This window comes from Astyanax mexicanus, chromosome 4 (genome assembly GCF_023375975.1).
Source record: "Astyanax mexicanus isolate ESR-SI-001 chromosome 4, AstMex3_surface, whole genome shotgun sequence".
NCBI classification, from domain to species: domain Eukaryota; kingdom Metazoa; phylum Chordata; class Actinopteri; order Characiformes; family Acestrorhamphidae; genus Astyanax; species Astyanax mexicanus.
The window spans coordinates 49,597,939-49,619,894 of NC_064411.1; the positions used below are offsets into that span (position 1 = coordinate 49,597,939).

General features: G+C 36.4%; 1 protein-coding gene across 1 annotated transcript in view; it reads left to right on the forward strand.

The window, feature by feature from the left end:
- Positions 1–5,594: 5,594 nt before the first annotated feature.
- onecut3b (one cut homeobox 3b) overlaps positions 5,595–21,956 on the forward strand; it is a 44,105-nt gene continuing 27,743 nt past the window's right edge. The window contains exon 1 of the mRNA XM_049479017.1: positions 5,595–7,100. Within this exon, the coding sequence (XP_049334974.1) occupies positions 5,918–7,100 (1,183 nt within the window). The 5' untranslated portion in view covers positions 5,595–5,917. The remainder of the gene's footprint in view (positions 7,101–21,956) is intronic.

Sequence of the window (21,956 nt, forward strand, 5' to 3'; positions counted from 1 at the left end):
AAATGATGTAGAAATTCACGTAGAGATTTTTGACTGCATCGTCAGTAATCAATAATCGATTTGGTAAATTTCGCATAGAAAATACAAGGCCAGATTTCAATAGAAAACCCCGATATTAAAATAGATAAATAATTGCTAGCACCTACTTTGGTGAAATTAATGGATAAATAGATTAAAAATACTTTATATCACAACAACGATGACAAACTAATCATAAAAAATCATAAAATAATAAAATAATAATATTTGTTAACAATAATTATAGCAATAGCAAAAATACTTGTTAAAAGAATTAAAATAAGCAAATGCTATTCAATAATCGAAAACATATATAATATAAAATAAAATAATATAATATGAATAAAGTCAATTTGAACCTGGAAGCTGTTTTTCACATGAATCAGCATTTCATGTTAAATAGACCAATTTTCCAAAGAAAAAAAATCAAAATGACTTGGAATAAAATATTTGTGCCTTGTTAACAACGTATTTTCTTCTTTTTATTCACCTGCAAAGTTAACATTACATAATGATAACAAAAACTATTCTATTACCAAATAAACCTTTTTTTCTTTTTCTTTTTTTTTTTTTTTGTTTTGTTTGTTTGTCGGTTTTGGATCATAATCGTCTGTTAAAAAGTTTATTAGGGAACCAAACACAATATAATATAATATAATATAATATAATATAATATAATATAATATAATATAATATAATATAATATAATATAATATAATATAATATAATAATTGTAAAGGCTAATAATACATTATATAATTATATAAAACATTAACACTTTAGTACTCTGTTCTATTACATAGTCATATGCTGCTACAGCATCTCAATCTAAAATATTTGATAAGCTTTCAAACGAATATTAGTGTGGTAAACGGATGGAAAGATGGTAAACTGTAAAGCCTCTGCATGTTTCTTCCACAGGCTCCTGCTCTGCTCCTAAAGCTGATCAATAAATCAATAGCTCATCAATGCAGCAGCCTGATTCCAATTCCATCATTCAGAAAAATGCCAAAGACAAAGTTTCACCGCAATAAAATGGTCCGCTGTGTTCAGACTGTAAGAAGATCCGCTTCTACAAGCGGCGTGAAATCCGAGCAGTGCGAAGTTTTTTAGACTTTCTCAGATTTCCTTTATTACAAAGAGTCAAATTAACGTTTACGGTAATAACACTGTTTTTACTTTGCAGATCAAATTGATTAAATACGCGAAATTACAGAGAAACGTTTTAATAGGTTAAGAGAAGTTTCACTGTATATATATATTAAAAACTAAAAGCCTATTAAAAGTCTTTAAATTTAGGGTAAATAAAGTACTTTAAAACTTTCTTTTTAACACACATTTATTAAACACGTTAAATTACTATGAGTTTCCGTTATTTTTATGCAAGCCTAAATAATACTTCAGTGTAAAACTATGACATTACTGTAACACTATTTATATTATAGTAATATTTTCATATTCGTGTTTTATTAGGCTTTTTATATTTATTTATTTATTATCATTACATTTAAAATAACATGTGAACATTCGTCAGTAAATAGTAACTTGAATATTTTATAGAATATTTTATAAAATAACTTATTTTTAACCTGATTGTTTATATTTAACCTGATTGATTAGACTAATGCATTTTCTCTCTCCGGCTGTAGAAAACAAACAAAGATTAATTGTACCCCACACAACAACAATTTAACGCTAATTTAACATTAAAGTCTTAAAAGTTATATTATAAACGTTAAGGCAACTTTTAAGAACGTGTAAATGGCTGTTTAGAAAAAGGGTAGAAGGCTGCTTTTATAACATCCAAATCGAGGTGGAAAAATAAAATCCAATGATAGTAAAATAAAATAAAATACATCAGCGTTTTCTTCGGTTGTCAGTTTTTTTTATTTATTTTTATTTTGATTTATTGGAAAATATACTAGCTATAGGTACGTTATTTTAAATAAAAAAACATACAATGCTAAAATACATTGATAATATATATTTTTCAGGTATTTAATCTCAGTTCGGTATGTTTACTCTTGAACCGCCACCTAAAAGAAAAGTGAGATTCAGAAAATAAAAGTTTTTTAGCAGGATTATTAAATGGGATTTTTAATTTGTTAATTAAACCGTAATTCAAAGTTAATTTACTTAAAATCAGTATCTGAAAAATAATAGCAAACACACTCTCAGAACACTGTTGTGAGCACTGTGTGTGAGAGAGTGTTTATGTGTGGGAGTGAATTGAAAGCTTACAGGCGCCCGCTAACATTCATCAGCCCAGGCGGTCGGTGGACGGTACCGGAGCCCCTGCGCGCGGGCTGAGCCGATCCACCTTGATTTATTCCCCAAATAGGCTCATCGATAGAGGGACATTAGAGCCGAGCAGGAGAACAGTCATCACTCCTACAGGCCTCTGCTTAGAGCCCACTTAGAGTACCTACACACACACACACACACACACACACACCTATACTACTACACAACAAATATCGTGACGACACTGATAATAAAAAATATGATTATTATCATAATAATAATCACCATCGGACAAAGTTAAAGTTACTGTACGCAATATATAGCAAAATAACCATAATAATAATGCATATTGCTATTTAATGTCAATGTAATAAATTGCATTGTTGCTGCGTATTGTTATTGTTATTATTATTATTTATAATTATTATTATTATTATTATTATTATTATTATTATTATTATTATTATTATTGTTGTTATTGGTAGTAGTAGTAGTAGAAGAAGAAGAAGGTATTTAATCTGCAGTGGCAATAGCAGCAATAATAGAAAACTCATAAAAAATAATAAGATATAATTTTTTCTGTAATATAGTTTTCACGATTTAAAATGAAGAAGATAAGGTAAAGTAATTAAAACACGTGTGCATACGAGAATGAACCAACACAATAAAAAAATAATGTTACTGTTGCAGGCAGTCTAGATTAAATATATTGATATGATCTAATATATATATATATATATATATATATATATATATATATATATATATATATATATATGTATATATATATACATATATATATATATATATATATATATATGTATATATATATATATATATATATATATATATATATATATATATATATATATATATATAATATATATATATATATATATATATATATATAAACTAAGCAGACCTCAAATTATAGACTGAATAAACTAAAAAAGGCCTTTATCTGCAGCTATGCGTCTTTATTTATTTATTTTTGCACAAAATAACATTTTTACCACATATTAATAAATACAAAATTATTAAAAATGTAAGGTGGTGGAAGTTTTATAATGAAAAGACTAATAGGTGATTTACCTGTGGAACGCGCGCCGCGGAGCCGGACTCGTGCTGCCCGCATCTTGTCGGTGTGTTGCTCTGCGCTCTCTCGCGCTTTCAGCTCCAAACTTTCTGACCTGCGCGATCCCGGCTATAACCCCGGGGTCAGAAAACATAATTAATCAGTGTCAGTCAATATATCGATCCGAGTTATCAATGAGCAGCGAAAGCAGCGCCAACAGGCCCGAGCGCTTTCACACCACTTACACCCCTTCAGCACTTTACTCTCTGCTACACACGGGCACGTGCTCACAAGTATGTATATATGTATGGGAATGTATTATGTATATGTTATATAATCCACCAGTTAATACATGTATCTATATCATAATTGATTAAGGACATATTGGTAGAAGTTTGATTTAAATAGCAGGTCGGTAAAAATTCAGACAATATAGGCAGGTCTATACATTTTTATGTAGAATATTATACATGTAGAATTGCCAGTATAGGCTTGGAGACCCTTTAAAATGCTATGACCTTAATCAATAGAGGATATCTACATTAATTGGTGTATTATGATATTAATGTAAAGATGATAAATCTGAGTGCGCTCACCATTAATCTGTAGGCCGCAAATATGTTTAATGCTTTTATAGCCTTTCAAAACTGGTTGCTGTATAAAACCGTAAAACCAGCATAAAAATCACGTGACACGCAACTTCAAGATAATTCGAAATTTCTAACATCTGCTCTCCCTAATGAAGCATTTTCTTTAAAGGTTCTTTAAAGGACACGTTTCTTCATATGTAGATAAATATGTCAATATACAGATATATTAATATATGCCCATGTATATAGGCCGCAAATGTGTTAAATTTGACGAAGTTGCAAATCAAACAATTTCTGTAAAAATCTTTCGATAAAATATTTGTTAAATGACAGAGAAACGTAGAAGAACGTTAGTTTTATTATAAATTATAAATGCCATGAAATTCAAAGCATATACGATATATTCAAATTATAACTATATTTTCTTCAAACAGGTCTTTCAGCGCTCTTTACTAACGGTAACGTTCTCATACAAAGCACGACAACGTAAAGAAGCACTTGATTAATGATTTTATGGTACTTAACCTGGTTAAATTGCTCTTCATGATGAAGCCCTTGGTTCTTTGAAGGGTATCGATGTTTCTTCACATATAGATAAATAAGTGAATATATAGATCTATTGATTTATATATTGATATATTGACTGAAGAATATATAAAGAATCCTCACTGTAAATGTAGATACAATAACCTATGCATTTAGTTATATACATACATAGATTTAAACCTATGTTTAGATAAACAAATTTAATTACATTTTCCCTTTACTCCTATAGAGCTAAATAGCGTTAATGAAACGTATTGACCTACATTGTCATACACCTATACACGTGTATGTCCTATTATTAAATACAGCTCTGAAAAAAATAAGAGACCACTTAAAAATTATAGGTTTCTTTGTTTTAAGCAAATTGAAAACCTCTGGGATATAATATGATAATAAGAGGAAGATATATGATCACAAGCCATCAAACAAGTTGAACCGCATGAATTTTTGCACCAGGTGTGGCATTAGGCTATTCAAAAGCAGTGTGTAAGACTGGTGGAGGAGAACATGCCAAGATGCATGGGTTATTACACCAAATAATGCTTTTTGAACTCTCAAAACTTTATTAATATGAACTTGTTTTCTTTGCATTAATTGAGGTCGGCATCTCAGCATCTCTTCTTTGTTATTTCAGCCATTTCTCACTTTCTGCAAAAAAAAAATGCTCTAAATGACAATATTTTTATTTAGAATTTGGGAGAAATGTTGTCCGTATATTTTTGTAAATGGCACAGAGAATAAAAATATTTTTTGAATGGGTGACGTTATATTGACATGGTGTGTTTAAAAGGGCAGCTCTGGAGCTAAAGTGAAAATAGAAAGTGTATGTTCTACATTTATTACAGTTTGAAAAAAGATTCGGCATTTTTTTTTACATATGTAGACATTATATGATGTCCAAGTTATGACATTATTATGACATTTAATAATGATGATATCATTAGTATTGAAGAGGTGGTTTTTTTCTGTATCTTCACGTGGGCTCGCGCGAAAAGGAAGACGGTTCACACTTCAGCACCGCGGACAGCGCGCGCTTTTTTTTGTCTTCTCCCTTCCTCCCTCCTCTTTCGGCACGCAGACGCGCACGCGCGCGCGCTCCCGCTTGCTCGGACATGGACGCGGCGGCGCTCGAGCCTCTCGGCAGAAGCGTTACTACAACTACTACAGCTGCTACTACTACTGCTGCTGCTCTCCGCGGCGGCGGCGCTTTCTTTTGTTTTTCTTTTCCTTTCTTTTTCTTTCTATTTTCCTCCTGTTCTTTTTGCGGCGTGATGCTGGACTGATCGATGGATTGCTGTTGAGAAGAAGAAGAAGCTTTGGTTTGAGAGGGGGAGGGAGAAGGAGTGAGAGAGACAGAAAGAAGGAGACAGACAGAGACAGAAAGGGGATAGACAGAGAGAGAGAGGGAGGGAGGCGAGAAGGCAGCATCTCTCTCATTCTCGCCATGGAGCTCATGGAGAACCTCAGTAACATGCACGGCGTCTCGCACGCGCAGGCAGCGGGCGATCTGATGACCGCGGCGCACTCGCGCCCCTCGCCCGGCCCTCCGCCGCCCCACCGCAGCCTTGTGTCGCACGGGCGCTCGGCCATGGTCTCGAGCATGGCGTCTATCCTGGAGGGAGCCGGCGAGTACAGGAGCGACGCGGCCGCGCTAACCGGCCACTTGCACGCGGCCGCCATGAGCATGTGCGAGCCGGGCATGGGCCTGTCCAGCACCTACACAACGCTCGCGCCCTTGCAGCACCTGCCGCCCATCTCCACCGTGTCGGACAAGTTCCATCCGCACGCTCACCCCCACGCGCACCCGCATCACCCGCACGCGCACCACGCGCACCCGCACCACGCGCACCAGCGCCTCACCGCAGGCAACGTCAGCGGCAGCTTCACGCTCATGCGCGACGAACGCGGCGTCCCGGGAGGACCCGGCGGCGGCCCCGGCGGAGGCGGAGGTCCCGTAGGTCCCGGCGGCGGCGGTGGCAGCGGAGCATCCGGCGGCTTGGTCGGCAACTTGTACGGCCACCACTACCCCAAGGATGTGACAGGCATGGGCGCGCCGCTCTCGCCGCTCTCCAACGGGCTGGGCGCGCTGCATAGCTCGCAGAACGCACTCTCCGCCGCCTACGGCCCCGCGAGCGCCGCCGGATTCGAGCCGCACGCAGCCATGCTGTCGCGCAGCGAGGAGCACCTGGCGCGCAGCCTGGGCGGCGGAGGCGGTGGCGCGCACGCCGTCCTCTCCAACCTCAACGGCATGCACCCGCACGGGCACCTCCACGCGCAGGCCGCCAGCGCCGCCATGCTGGTCGAGCGCGAGAGGCACGCGGTGGTCGGCGGCGTGGGCCACGGCGTAGGCGGCGGCGGAGGAGGCGGAGGTGGAGGAGGGAGCCAAGTGGAGGAGATCAACACCAAAGAGGTGGCGCAGCGGATCACCGCCGAGCTGAAGCGCTACAGCATCCCGCAGGCCATCTTCGCCCAGCGGATCCTCTGCCGCTCGCAGGGAACACTGTCCGACCTGCTGCGCAACCCTAAGCCCTGGAGTAAGCTCAAGTCCGGCAGAGAGACCTTCAGGAGGATGTGGAAATGGCTGCAGGAGCCCGAGTTCCAGAGGATGTCCGCGCTCAGGCTGGCCGGTGAGTTTTTCCTAAAGATAAAAGTCTCCAATATCTTTGAGTAAAGTGTGGATTCAGGTATCCTAGGTTTTGGGAATAGTGAAGGGAATTCACTTTTGCCTTTTGAAAAATTTGAGAACAATTTATTCGGCCAAAGAACCGTTAAAGTATTTTGCTGGTTCCTTGAATTTCCAGTTATTTGTATAAACAATGTCTTTGTTAACAAAGATATATCTCTTTTTTTTAGGGCTGTAAAATTGTATATTCCCATCTTCATATTCCCATTTGTAAATCAGCAGTGACTTGTTTTAGGCAGTGGCTTATATTTGAAGAGTGTCTATACAGGTTTGATGGTTGGTACTTGCTGAAACATAAACAAAGAACATTTGTAAAATTCCTTAAAATTTATATTTAAAATTAAAAGATGTTTCAAAACATTGTCCTAAAATACCTAGTAGAAACTCTTTTTCCTATAATTCTGTCCTATAATGTCAAATAGATCAACCCATCATAGCTAACACACTGACCCTGCAAATTAACCTATAGCAGGCACACTGTCCTTTAATACCTAACACACTGTCCAATAATGACTTACACACCTTCTTATCATACCTACCACACTGTCCCATTATCAAGAAAATGCTGTCCTACTGCCAAATGCATTTTTGTGTAGTTCCAAACATATTATCCTTTTCTGCCTGTTCAGTAATATCCAACATATTGTCATATAATGTATACACACTGTCTCACAAAACCCATAGGCTATAGTCCCCAAAATACGTAACACACTGCCCTATAATACTGAACACATTAACCGATAATACCTAACACACTGTCCTATAATACTGAACACATTAACCAATAATACCTAACACACTGTCCTATAATACTGAACACATTAACCGATAATACCTAACACACTGTCCTATAATACTGAACACATTGACCAATAATACCTCACTGTCCTATAATACTGAACACATTAATTGATAGTAGCTAACACACTTCTATAATACTGAACACACTGTCCTTTAATATTGAACACATTAGCCAATAATACCTAACACACTGTCCTATAATACTGAACACATTAGCCAATAATACCTAACACACTGTCCTATAATACTGAATACATTAACCGATAATACCTAATACTCTTCTATAATACTGAACACACTGTCCTATAATACTGAACACATTAACCGATAATACCTAACAGACTGTTATATAATACTAAACACATTAACTGATAGTGCCTAACACACTGCCCTATATTACCGAACACATTAACTGATAATACCTAACACACTGTCCTATAATACTGAATTTAACTGATAGTACCTAACACACTGTTCTATAATTTTAAACACATTGTCCCACAACACCTAACACTCTTCTACAATACTGAACACATTAACCGATGATACCTAACACACTGTCCTATAATACTGAACACATTGACCAATAATACCTCACTGTCCTATAATACTGAACACATTAATTGATAGTACCTAACACACTTCTATAATACTGAACACACTGTCCTTTAATATTGAACACATTAGCCAATAATACCTAACACACTGTCCTATAATACTGAACACATTAGCCAATAATACCTAACACACTGTCCTATAATACTGAACACATTAACCGATAATACCTAATACTCTTCTATAATACCTAACACACTGTCCTATAATACTGAACACACTGTCCCACAACACCTAACACACTTCTATAATACTGAACACACTGTCCTATAATCCGGAACACATTAGACACAACAGACTGTTATATAATACTAAACACATTAACTGATAGTACCTAACACATAGCCCTATATTACTGAACACATTAACTGAGAATACCTAACACACTGTTCTATAATACTTAATTTAACTGATAGTACCAAACACACTGTTCTATAATTTTAAACACATTGTCCCACAACACCTAACACTCTTCTACAATACTGAACACATTAACCGATGATACCTAACACACTGCCCTATAATACTGAACACATTAACAGATAATACCTAACACACTATCCTATAATACTGAACACATTAATCGATAATACCTAACACACTGTCCTATAATACTGAACACATTAACTGATAATACCTAACACACTATCCTATAATACTGAACACATTAATCGGTAATACCTAACACACTGTCCTATAACACTGAACACACTGTCCCACAACACCTAACACACTTCTATAATACTGAACACACTGTCCTATAATACTGAACACATTAACCGATAATGCCTAACACACTGTCTTATAAAACTCTCATAAAACACTTTAAACTATATTTAAAATATAAAATAAACCAATATCTAAAATACTTCTACTGCTATTGTATTATATTGAATAAAGTTTTGTTTATAGTTCTGTTTATGCATGCCCTGCTATACCTAACACACTCTGTCCCTTATGATCTGATATCCTATAATACCTGAATCCACCCTGCAGTTATTTAATGATCACTGATTGTATCAAGTGGGTGTTAACTGAAATCATGGTCTTTTATCACACTGCCATTACCGCATATCTGTTCACCACATCACACTAATGTTATCGTCACCCTCCGGTCAGAGAGAGAGAGAGAGAGAGAGAGAGAGAGAGAGAGAGAGAGTATAGAGCATATAGATTCTGAAAGCCATACAAGAACAGTTTCACATAAATAAGACTCTTAAAGACGGTTTCTAAAGACTGGGATTAAACAATTACGATTTTAAATATTCAGTTTCTTCTATTGAGTCCTAGGCCTAATGTCTATTCAGGTAAGCAGCCCTTATTGTACAGAGATAAGGCCTAAATATTGTGACAGAACATTGTGTTTGTTTATTTGATTTTATTAGTTTTTACATTTTTATGAGGTTATTTAGACAATCCATTGGGTGCATTGAAAGAAATTTTAAAGAAACATAAGGAAAAGTATGATGTAAATACACTTGTTAAATTTACTGACTAACTTTATTATGGTATTAAGAGTCTGACAAACGTATCTATTACACAAAGATACAACATCACACATTTAAAATGCATTAAATCTACTGTAAAATGTGTTGTATTTTGTGATTGCAATGCCAATTGAACTACAACACTTATGTTTTTCAGTAGAGCTTTTGTCCAGAAAAATAAGTACAGATTTGTACTTAAAAGAGTATAAAGCATGCCGCAGGGGCTGTACCTTATATTGAGGTATAATAAAGTACCTTTTAGTGTCTTTTTGTGGTACCCATGTATTTTTGTACTACGAAAGATTAAAAAGATTTTAAACATTATCATCAACAGAATATGTGTCAAGAACTTGATGATCCAAAGTGGTCTGGCTTTTATAAAAAAAATATATAATTAAAATATACGGTATATAGTATTAGTACAGTGATACTTAATGTACCTTTTGGCTGGTTAAATGGTACAAATCTGTTCTTTCTGCTGTTAGGAAAGATTTGTACTTCAGAGAAAACAGATCTGACCCTGTAAAGACCAATATTATACATTTGAGGGAACAATTATGAAAAGTGTACCTGTGAGTACAAGAAAGCACTTATATCATACCTCTGTTTTTTTAGCGTGTAGGTTTAATTTTGTATTTGCTTCTGTCAGAAACCTGTAAAGAAATAGTTCATTATGTGTCAGTGATTGTCTTATGTTGCACAAATTTTCCTTAAGTTAAATACAAGGATACTATGTTTGCATCATGTTTAATATTAAAGATGCTGTAAGGTTGAAAGGGGCCACATACTATTTATTAAAACAGAAGATAATAATGTAAAGAAAATAAATGTCCTAAATCTTTTCAAAAATATATTTGAAATACAAGATTGCTAATCTCTGCTATGGTGTATGAGGTACTGTAGAACAAGTGTGCTCTGTATAACTAACCCATAAGAGCCCTAATCCACTTCTGAATATTGATACCAAATTCAAAATTGAATCATATAAATTAAAATTTCCCTCTGGCAGCGTGTACATGTAAAGATGTACAATCTTGATTATCCGATTGTAAAAATTAAAACCAACCTCCAACCTCCCAGTCCTGCAATGTATTTATCTACAACCACCTGCTGCGTTTACATTCTAGGTTAAAAAGCGGGACGCTGTTCTATTAGTGCAGATTCAGGTGTGTCGGTGTTCCGCACGGGTAAATTCTGGGGCCTCTACAGTTCTCTGCAGAAGCAGAGGCTGTGAATGAGAGCTGAACCGGACTGCCATCAAACACTTAACCAACGATTTCCTGTCAGCGCTTTGATGAGTGTCCGGCTCGCGCTCTCCCGCAGCAGATGGGGGGATCTCCGACGGCTTTTCCCTGCAAAAAAAGGTCAGATTCGTGTGTTTTGGGCCCGCGCGCGCCCCCCGCGTTCCCCCCTCGAGCCTCTCTCTCCAGCGACCGGCAGCTGATCGATAGCGCAGTTCCCCGCCCGCGTCCCTTTTAAATGGAGCGCGTGAATCGATACTCGATTGGGAAGCGCAAAAGCAGATAAGCGCGCGGCTGCGCCCGCTTTTAATTGAGCTCGTTTTTTTTTGTTGTTGTTTTTTTTCTCTTTAACGCGATTTCTTTAGACCACCGTTCCTCGTTTTTTTAGCGTCCATTAATGACGAACTGGACAAAATTCGCATAGAGTGCAGTGTTTGGTGCCACTGTTTTTTTCCAGCTTTGACTGGTCAGCTATTGGTCAACCGTGATTGAGCTTTTATACAAGCATTAAGAAAAAAAATCTAAATGTAAAATTATTTGCGATATTCTATAGTTATATAGAAACCTGTTCTTTATGATTGACAAGTTTTATTGAGCTTTTTTTTCAAACAAAACATAAAAATGGTTTGACAAAAAAGTTTAATAATGCGACAAATTATTCTATCACACCAACAGAAACAGTCCAGCTGGAGAAAAAATATAAATATGTATAAACCTACTGACAACCCACTACTCTAATATAATCTATAATATTTATACCATGACCACTGGTTTATCGTCCTAGTAGGACACAGGCCCTCACACCAATTTTGAATCTATAATTTTATGTCATACCTATCACTTTAAAATAGTTTAGGAATTCCCCCCATTTACCATCGCATTGGTCCAATCTGTTGAGCAATTTGAAGTTTCCAAGTTCCAACAGCAAGTCTTGGACAGATAGCCAGGCTGGATAGATTGATGAAAAAGTGGTTTTATTTCCATTTGCAGTAACTGCTTTTAATTTGGCACCAATTTTTCACCATACCTGGGGGGATTGTTCATGTTTCTATGTCATCTATTAGTTTTACTGAGATTAGATGTTAAATCAGATTGGTAGTGTTGAGTAACTTTGTTTATACTCATCTTTACTACAGTGATTTGAGTTTATTGTTAATTTTAGCGAGCTATGGTTTATTTAAAGTTTAACCTACGACTTTGAAACAAGGTTGCCATATCAACGTTGATTCATTTTTCAAAATCAACACCAAATCCAACATTAATTCAGCCATAACATCAATTTTGATTCAACATTGATTCAACGTTGAAATGCCAGCTGGGTATCTACAGATTAAGAACACTTTGAAAATTTAAACCTATACATCCTACCAAACCAAATCTATGCTGGCATTGCCCTCTGTTTGTAACATTTACATTCCTCTAAGATTTCACCATGTAACAAAAAAAAACTTTATCCCACTGTCTGTTGTCTATTGTATCCTCCGCTGAGGTGATCTCAGATTAAATACTTCCCTTTATACAGTCCAGGTTATCATATCAAATTTATTATGATCCCAATCGATGCAGCATTGAAGTTTCTTTCTCTTTGCTTTTTGGAGGCAGTATGGATTCCCCATCGCCCGGACCCCCTGAGACAGGGAGGCAGCGGCCTGGTGGTTAGGGAGGGCAGCATTAGTGACCTGCAAGTGGACACACGTCCAATCTGTGCACATTTGAATGCCTAATGGATAGCTCGGCAGCCGTGATTAATTGCTTCTCAGCACAGTCAAGACACTCTCTCTCTCTCTGTCTCTTTCTCTCTCTCCTCCCCCTCCGTTCACTCATCCATAATTACTATCTTGGTTTTCAATAACAGAAGTCTTAAGAGATGTAAGAAAATTGGACAAATTATAAGACTGTAGTCAAGAAGTTGGGTATTAAGTCAAGTCAAGTCAAATCAAGTCAAATTAAGTCAAGTCTGGTTGTACTCTTGAAAATAAAGGTTTCTAATTGGCTTGTATGTCTTGGATGTACAGTTTTCAGAAGGAGAAAGTATAAATCTGGTGTGAAATGGACTTGAGATGTAGTATAACATGATAATGAGTATAAATTTTGGTCGACTAGATATTTAAAATGAGGCACTGAGAACTTTTTACAAAAAAAAAAAAAAAAAGTTTATGCCCAGAGTACCATGAGGTGGTTCTCTGGTCGCCGCCATCTTGAAATTAACCCTAGAAGAATAAGGTTAAAATTAGCAACACCATCACTAATGTTGGGTTGGGTATACACTATATGACGTTATGAAGTTTCAGAACCCTTCTTTAATTTTACAATATACAACATTAGATAAAATAAAAAAGTCACCATGGATGACTCTATAAAAAAGCAGAACAATTATAGGACATTCAGGTAATTCTTAACAGGTAATGTTCTAACAACAAAAAAAATAGAATACTTCTGGGAACTTGGTCTTTGGTTCACCCATTTAAACACACAAACACTAACATCAGGTAAAAGGGAAAAATGCAAAAAAATAAACAAGAAACATTTGTGATCTATTAGATTTTTCACTTTAGCAAATTTCTTTCTTTCACCACAATACTTAAATCATCTTTTAAAAACATGTAAATATGAAAAGTCTTATGTCGAGTATCAGCTTTATTTTTAAGAGTGTGGTCTCATCTTGACTTGTCTGGATTACTGGATATTTAACAAGAGCTAGATCTGCTATAATCCACCAAAGGGAATAAATAAAGTCTGCGCTTGCCAATAATGTGTTTAATGTACATGAACAAATCCCACCTCACTATAAAGAATATACGTAAGAACCCTCTAGAATTTAGACACAAATATGTACTGCTGTATAAAATCTACAGTATTGTGCAAATGTGGGAATTTTAATTAAAGAAAAAGCTTCTTATCTGAGAAGTAAGTGTTTATTAGCAGTAAATACAAACAGCAATTTTTCAAAAAGCAGAGCTTTTACAGCACTGTTGTCCTTAAAGCATCTCCTAATCTCTCCTCATCTGAGTTTAATAGAGTTATTTCTAATTCTCATCATATTAATCAACAACTGGTTTGGTAGATCAAATCTTACTGATATTAAATCAGGTGAGCTGCTGATGGAACTGAACATCCAGGGAAATGTGGAACTACACTTTGTTCTACAGCTTGGCTCAGGATACAACACACTTACCTAAAATGAGAATTTCTTGTTACTTTTTACTGTATTTATGTTTATTCACACCTGTTTAAATCATATATGGTGCTTTTTTCAGGCAAAAACACTCGTATTGCTGAGATAAATTAATTAGTGTAATTTGCTTAGGTGCCCAAATCTTTTGCACAGCACTGTACATCCTTAAACTCAAACGTCTTCTTTTTTGCTTAAGCTTTGAACAGCTTGACTCTGTGCTCCCCAGGCTACATGTCCAAAGGGGCTGAAGTGTGACGGTGTGAAAGAGTGAGAGGCTGTTTGCTGAGACCCCGTGCGGAATCTCAGTGGGTTTCTTATAGTGTTGTTTACACTATATTCCCTCAAGATGAAGAGGATGACAGTGATCCACCATTTAGACAAGAACTCTCAGAAAACTCCCTGGTCAGCTGGAGATCCTGCTGCCAATTTTGCTGGAAAATATGACTATAAGGTCAAATTCTAGATTGTGTAAGGCTGCATCCACATGTATTTGACCCACCCCCCCCCAGAATTATTTAAAAATATATATTTTGGTTAGCATTGAACAGAATATTCAGTAAATATTTGTACTTGGCAGTGATGCAAAAATGGTAAATCAGTGAAAACCTGCATAAACTATTTTTAGTATTTTCATTTTGTTCAGTTTTGGTGCATCGCTAATTTCTGTCCACACAGAGATTAAAACGCTAGTCCTGTATGGGGAAATGATACCTTATAAACCAAAACACCACAAAGAGGAAAGAAAACACAGAAAATAATGATCTATGTTTTCTTGTTCACGTAACAAAATTATGAAAGCAATTTTTTTTTCAAAAATGTTCATTTTTGACAGCATTTTCCAAAAGTTCAGTGATTTTAGTTGCCAAAAACTGCATTTTCATGTGGACGGGAGGCCAAAATGCAATTTTTTAGAATATAGTAGAGACTACAGATACAAGTGGTCAAATCTAAAATTGCGTTGTTTGATAAAGAGAATTTTAATTTTGTCTCTAGTAAACTCTAGGCTATGTATTATGGAGTACACTCTTTATAATGAAGGTGCCACTAAGGGATATTTAAGCGATTCCAGAGTAGAAACATTCAATTTATTCTTTAACCCATTTGAACTTTTGGCTTAGTATTCAGTTTTAATCCTAATGCAGAAACTATTGTGAATAATGTGCCTACTGCTTGTTTGAACATGTTTTGTGGAGTGCCACAAGGTTCTATTCTAGGACCTGTGAAAAGTATGTTAAATTGGACAGCAGTGTAGCAAAAAGATTTAAAAATACATTGGATTACATAGCATTTGGAGGATATTTTTATCCAAAGCGACTTACAGTACAAATAATACCTTTACCAATAGAGGACATAGAAGCTCAAGGCAAAAACATTTTGGACAGGGCCAAAAGGGGTCTAAGGGGGAATTGTGGGATAGAGGAGGAAAGTAGGGGGAGCAGGAAATGAGGTTTACAAGTGTTTAGTTTGTTAGAGGTATAAGATATGAAGTTTAGGCTCAACTACAGTCAGAGTCTGAGGGGTTAAATCACTCAAACAGCTCTTTTTAGCACCTTTATTTGCTACATTTTCTATTACAGTTTGGTATACTAATACGGATGGAGCCAATATATGAACATTCAGACAGCTGGATATAATGTACAGCTTAAAAGCAGGCCTGCAAATTTGGCTTTAGATGCTTAAAACCCCTTAAAACCCTTTTTTTCTGCAGTAAAATAAGTTATTTACATTCTGGATGTTTTTAGGGCTTTGAAATCTCAATAATTTTAGATCAGTAACAGGAATCAACCCAAATTCTTTGATGCATGTTTGAAAATAGATGTAAAAATTAGACAAACTTAAAGAAACTAAAGGTTTGGAGGACATGAACTGTTTGATTTGTACTAAAAAAATACTGATTTTAAAATAAAAAAGTTCAGGAAAGAGCAATTTTATGATTTTATTCATTATATTTTTAAAGTTGCAGATTTACTTTCTTTAAATTTCTAATACAATTACAAATAGAATTTGAAGTAACGTTTATTATCAAACATGAAACCTTTTTATGTAATGCTTGAACGTAAATGTTCAAGATTTAGGTGTGTAATATCAGGCAGAAAAAGTTATTTGAGTTAATTACGGTAACAATCATCTTTTATCATTTTCTTTCACGTTGTTTGCATTTGCTGAAGATCCTCCAGGAAAGCTGATAGAAATTGTGAATGAACTGGTAAAAGAGCCCTATTCTAAAGCCCAGGGCTTCTGCACAAGAGGCTTCATAGCTCAGAAAGGCTTATCCAAGATATTACAAGTGCACTCCAGATAACAGGAACATGAACACAGTGAGTTAGGTTATAACAGAGACATGAATGTAGGCCAGTGTCAAGTGTCTTGTAGCATTTAATTAAGAAAATCCCAACTAGAACTCTCTTCGTGTCTTACAGCTGCTTGACTGTTGATCAGGGATGCTGGTAATCCGTATAAAGGGCAGGATAGAAGGTCTGTTATTTAAAGCAATCAGACCCACACTTAAATCCAGTGAGGTCAAACCTGAGGTGTGCTTCAAGTGATCATTCATAATCATATTCAGTACGGCTGGGTGTTGTGTGATGCATGTTGCCTCTAGATGTAAAGAAAACACGATTTAACCTCTTGAAAGATACTCCAGAAGCACATGAGGCATACGGTCAATTGAGTGGCTGCTGAAGCAAGTAACCATTAACTTACATTATAATAATGTAAGGTATTTTTGTAAGGATGCACCAAATTTGAAACTGAAGAGAATTTTTTTATTAAAAAATTAAATGTTTGATATACAATATTTTGTGTTTTTACTTGATGGCCCAAAACTGTTTTTCTTTTTGCATTTTGTTTTCTTGCAGAATTTGTGAAAATACGAAATAATTGTTAGCAAAATGCATGATTTCAGACAAATAGTAATTAAGGCCAAAAAGTTCAGTTGAATCCCCAGAAACCTCCTTAGTACACCTAACACCTTATTGAATTTTTTTTAATTTTTGAATCATTTTGGTTGCCAAAATTACTCTGCACATCCTTAGTAGTTTGTATCTGATAAATAAGTTCTTAAACACATGCCAGATTATTTATATTGTATAAAATGGAACCTGTCCATGTGAGACCTTTCAATTAAGGGAGAGTTTGATATAGTATATAAAGTTATGGTTTAAAAATGGTTAAAAAAACATTAAAAACACATCCCAGTCTAAACAGTATGGAATATATGGAAAAAATAACTGTAAAAAAAAGCTGATTCTTAAATTCATGTAAAAAAAATGTGCATCCATATAGATTAGTCTCACCCACTCACACTGAAGCATATCAACTCAGAATATTTTTTTTATATCTATGCATAGAACCAATACCAGATTAGCCCCTCCCCTCACACTAACATTTTTTTCTGTCTTGTATTTCGATTACAGTAGATTAGTCCCACCCATTCACTCTGTTTGCTTTTACTTGTCTATGTAATTAGCCTACAGCAGATTAGCCCCGCCCACATATACTGATGCTATAAGGTGGGTTTTGGTTTGTGATTGGATGGAGCGTGTTATTATACTGCTTTTTCTCGTCCTACTCATTCACACTGAAGCTATAAAGAGACAAACAACAATATTTTTATTTCAAAATGTAAAAAGACAAATTATAGATTTTGTGTAAACCCAGAAAATTTAGAATATGAGCCCTCTAAACATGAAGGAGCTGTCGGTGCACCATGAACATACACACACATTTTTTTTCATATTAGTTTTGTACTGTTTCATAGCTGCCAAATGATTCATAGCAAATGCATACCGGGTTTAAATGCTTAAGAATGTAAAGCCCTGTGTATTAAACGGATTGCATGCAGAGACAGTCATGCACATCATAATGGCACCGCAGTGACCTTTAGCTCAGTCAATACTGTGTGTGCATATGGTATAGAATAGGCCTACAGTGCTATATGCAGACACAAGGGAGACACATGACTTTTTTATTGGTGTCGTTATGGAGCTTGCATATGTATCAATATGTATATTTAAAGTAATTTTGTGTAAAATGCGATATTTGGATCAATCTGGAGGAGATCTGTGGACTGTGGCCATTTTTTCACGGATAGCAAGCGCTAAGATAATGGCTCTAATGAAGCAAGCACATGGAATTGCTCATCTCAGGAAATCTCATAATTAAATGTACGCTGGAAGCGAAAGCGAGAGTCAGCAGTGGGCGAGAGTCGCTGGCTGCTTCTGCTGCTTCGCCACACAGCGCCATTACTACTGCTGCTTCTGCTGCTTCTGCGGCTTTGTCATTCTCATATGTTTGCCTGGCTTTGCACGTATGAGAGATCAATAACTTAGCCTCCCATCCCCCCCCTTTCCTCTCTTCTCTTCTCTTCTCTTCTTTTCTCTTCTCTTCGTCTTTCTCTGTCTGCAGCACATCACAAAAAGACGACCCACCATCCATTACGACTGCCAAAGTACTACTGAATAAGATTTGTTGGTGCAGTAAATCCCCCCCACCCCCCCAAAAAGAGAGAGAGAGAGAGAAAGAAAGAATGAAAGAAAGAAAAGAGAGAAACCCCAGTCCCCCTGGTATTCCAGTGGTCACTGGAGATGGCGCAAAAAACGGCTGATGTCGTAAAAGGATGCCTACGAGAGAGAAATCTAGCTAACGGCCAAGTGAAAGCTCCAGTGAACAACAGCAGTGTGCAGTTTTCAAAACCCAAGTTTGCTGATCGAGGTTCAGAGTGTTCAGCCCAGACGTCTGGGCCGCGGTGCGAGTGAGAGCCATTAATGCAGCCGTGCAAATGTGTTTGTGTACGAGGGGAAAGGGTGTGAGCCGTGCCAGACGGTGCCAGAGGATGTAGACTCAATATAGTCTTAAAGACTACATTAGTGAAGTGACCAGCGTCTAGCAACGTCTAGCAGCCGACTGGCAATTAGACTGTGTGAAGAGCGCCTTGGGTTTACAGCTTAATTTTCTATTTACTGTAACATACAGTACAGGCCAAAAGTTTAGATACAGCTTCTCTTTTTCAATGCGTTTTCCTTATTTTCATGACTATTTACATTGTAGATTCTCACTAAAGACATCAAATCTATGAATGAACACATGTGGAGTTTTATGTACTTAACAAAAAAAAGTTATATTCTAGTTTCTTTAAAATAGCCACCCTTTGCTCTGATTACTGCTTTGCACAGTCTTGGCATCATTCTCTCAATGAGCTTCAAGAGGTGGCCACCTGAAATGGTTTTCCAACAGTCCTGAAGGAAGGAAGGAAGGAGTTCCCAGAGGTGTTTATTAGCACTTGTTGCCCCTTTGCCTTCTTCACTCTGTGGTCCAGCTCACCCCAAACCATCTGGATTGGGTTCAGGTCCGGTGACTGTGGAGGACAGCTCATTTTTTGTTAAGTACATAAAACTACACATGTGTTCATTCATAGTTTTGATGCCTTCAGTGAGAATCTACAATGTAAATATCAGTCATGAAAATAAAGAAAACGCATTGAGTGAGAAGGTGTGTCCAAACTTTTGGCCTGTACCGTAGACTGAGCATAGAGTTTATACAGAAGATGGGCACAATATTTACTATATGCACTATATGTCCAATATTTGTTATATTATTATAACTGGTTCTAATGAACAAACCCATACAGAGCTACACCTAGAGACGTATTACTAGTAGAATAGGACTCTAAAATAAAAGACTCTATAAAACAGGAACCCATTGGAACCATTTTTAGATGGGTTAGATGGGTATAAAAGCCTCAAGTATTAAGATGTGAAACAGTGGAACTGTGTTCTCTGAAATCCAAATGAAAATCTCCATCCAAATAGGTTGAAAATCTTAAAAAATAGATGATGTAAAAGTAAGTCAGCAGTGTTTTTGGTTCAAATTAATCATATAAGGTTAAACAATAAGATATTACAACTTTAATTACTAAAGAGTTGTTTGTGGCTCCGAACTTTCATTCCCCTCTAGTTACAGAAAAAGATTATACCAAAGTCTCCATCCAGTTCTTTTGGATGGGATTGGTTGGAAACTTGGGGATGGATAAGGTTGGGGTGATGTTCATCCAACATCCTGACCTCTCTAACAATTAATGCAATCAAATCCTCTCAGCAATGCTACAAATTCTAATGGAATGGATAAACACTCTTTTTTAATATCCCTTGGATGTATTAAGTTTTTGAAATTCACTGCCTTTTTCATTTTTTAAAGAATGCAAGTGTACTCTAGCTTTTAGTGTACGAATGGGTTCAATAACTAGTTCTAGTATAGTTTGAGAATAGCATGCAGTATTTGGAATAGAACCTGTGGAGAAATCTTGAGGTTTAAAAGGTTCTCCAGGGTCAGACACACCATAAGGAAGAAAGAAAACACATACTGTAGGTTTATAATCTCAAATTACCAAGAGATCAGACATAGAGTCCTCTTGTGGACTTGAGGCCAAATGAAAATAATTAGCAACTAAATCTATTTTTGAAAAACATCCTCAAGCTCAGTGTTTCATGTGAACAGGGAAATCGAAGATATACAGCTCTGGAAAGAGAAATAAGAGACCACTTCAGTTTCTGAATCAGTTTCTCTGATTTTGCTATTTATAGGTTTATGTTTGAGTAAAATGAACATTGTTGTTTTATTCTATAAACTACAGACAACGTTTCTCCCAAATTCCAAATAAAAATATTGTAATTTAGAGAATTTATTTGCAGAAAATGAGAAATGACTGAAATAGCAATAAACGATGCAGAGCTGCTTTCAGACCTCAAATAATGCAAAGAAAACAAGTTCATATTTATAAAGTTTTAAGGGTTCAGAAATCAATATTTGGTGGAATAAACATCTTTGGGTCATGAGGTTTTCAAGTTGGTAAAATCAAAGAAACTCATATTTTTTAAGTGGTTTTAAGCAGATATAAAAAGTACATACATACATACATGTTTATGTATGTGCAATTAATAGTTCAATTTCCGTAACACTATAGAAGAGATTTGCCCTAAATGACAATGCCTTAAAATGTGGAGACATCTAAAATAGAGCCATTCAAATAACATGAACTACAGCAAAAACGTTTTTCAGTTTTCTGCATGTTCTATCAGTAATCCCAGATCATCACCAAGTGCTGGAGCAGCGAGGTTCCTGCTTTGGGCTTCTGGCGCTGGTTTAAAACCTCATCACCTCGCAGGTGCAAATAGAAACAGACGGCTGTAAACAGTCTAACTAGTAGGCGAATTGCTGCATTTGTAAGTTGAAAATTCATCAAACGAAAGACAAAGGAGTCTCTGATGACCCACTTTTTTAAAATCGCTTGGAGTGAGAAGAGAGAGTAAGAGTCGGGCCTACTGTACATTCAAACCAGCACTCGCGTACAGGGGGGGCTGTTCAAAAATTCGAAAGAATACCAAATACGATTTGGTTTCTGCTCTCATCTCCTCCAAACTGTGGAAACGAATGTAAATATGCTTTAAAGCGAAGACAAAGTCTGGGTTAAAAAAAAAGAAAAC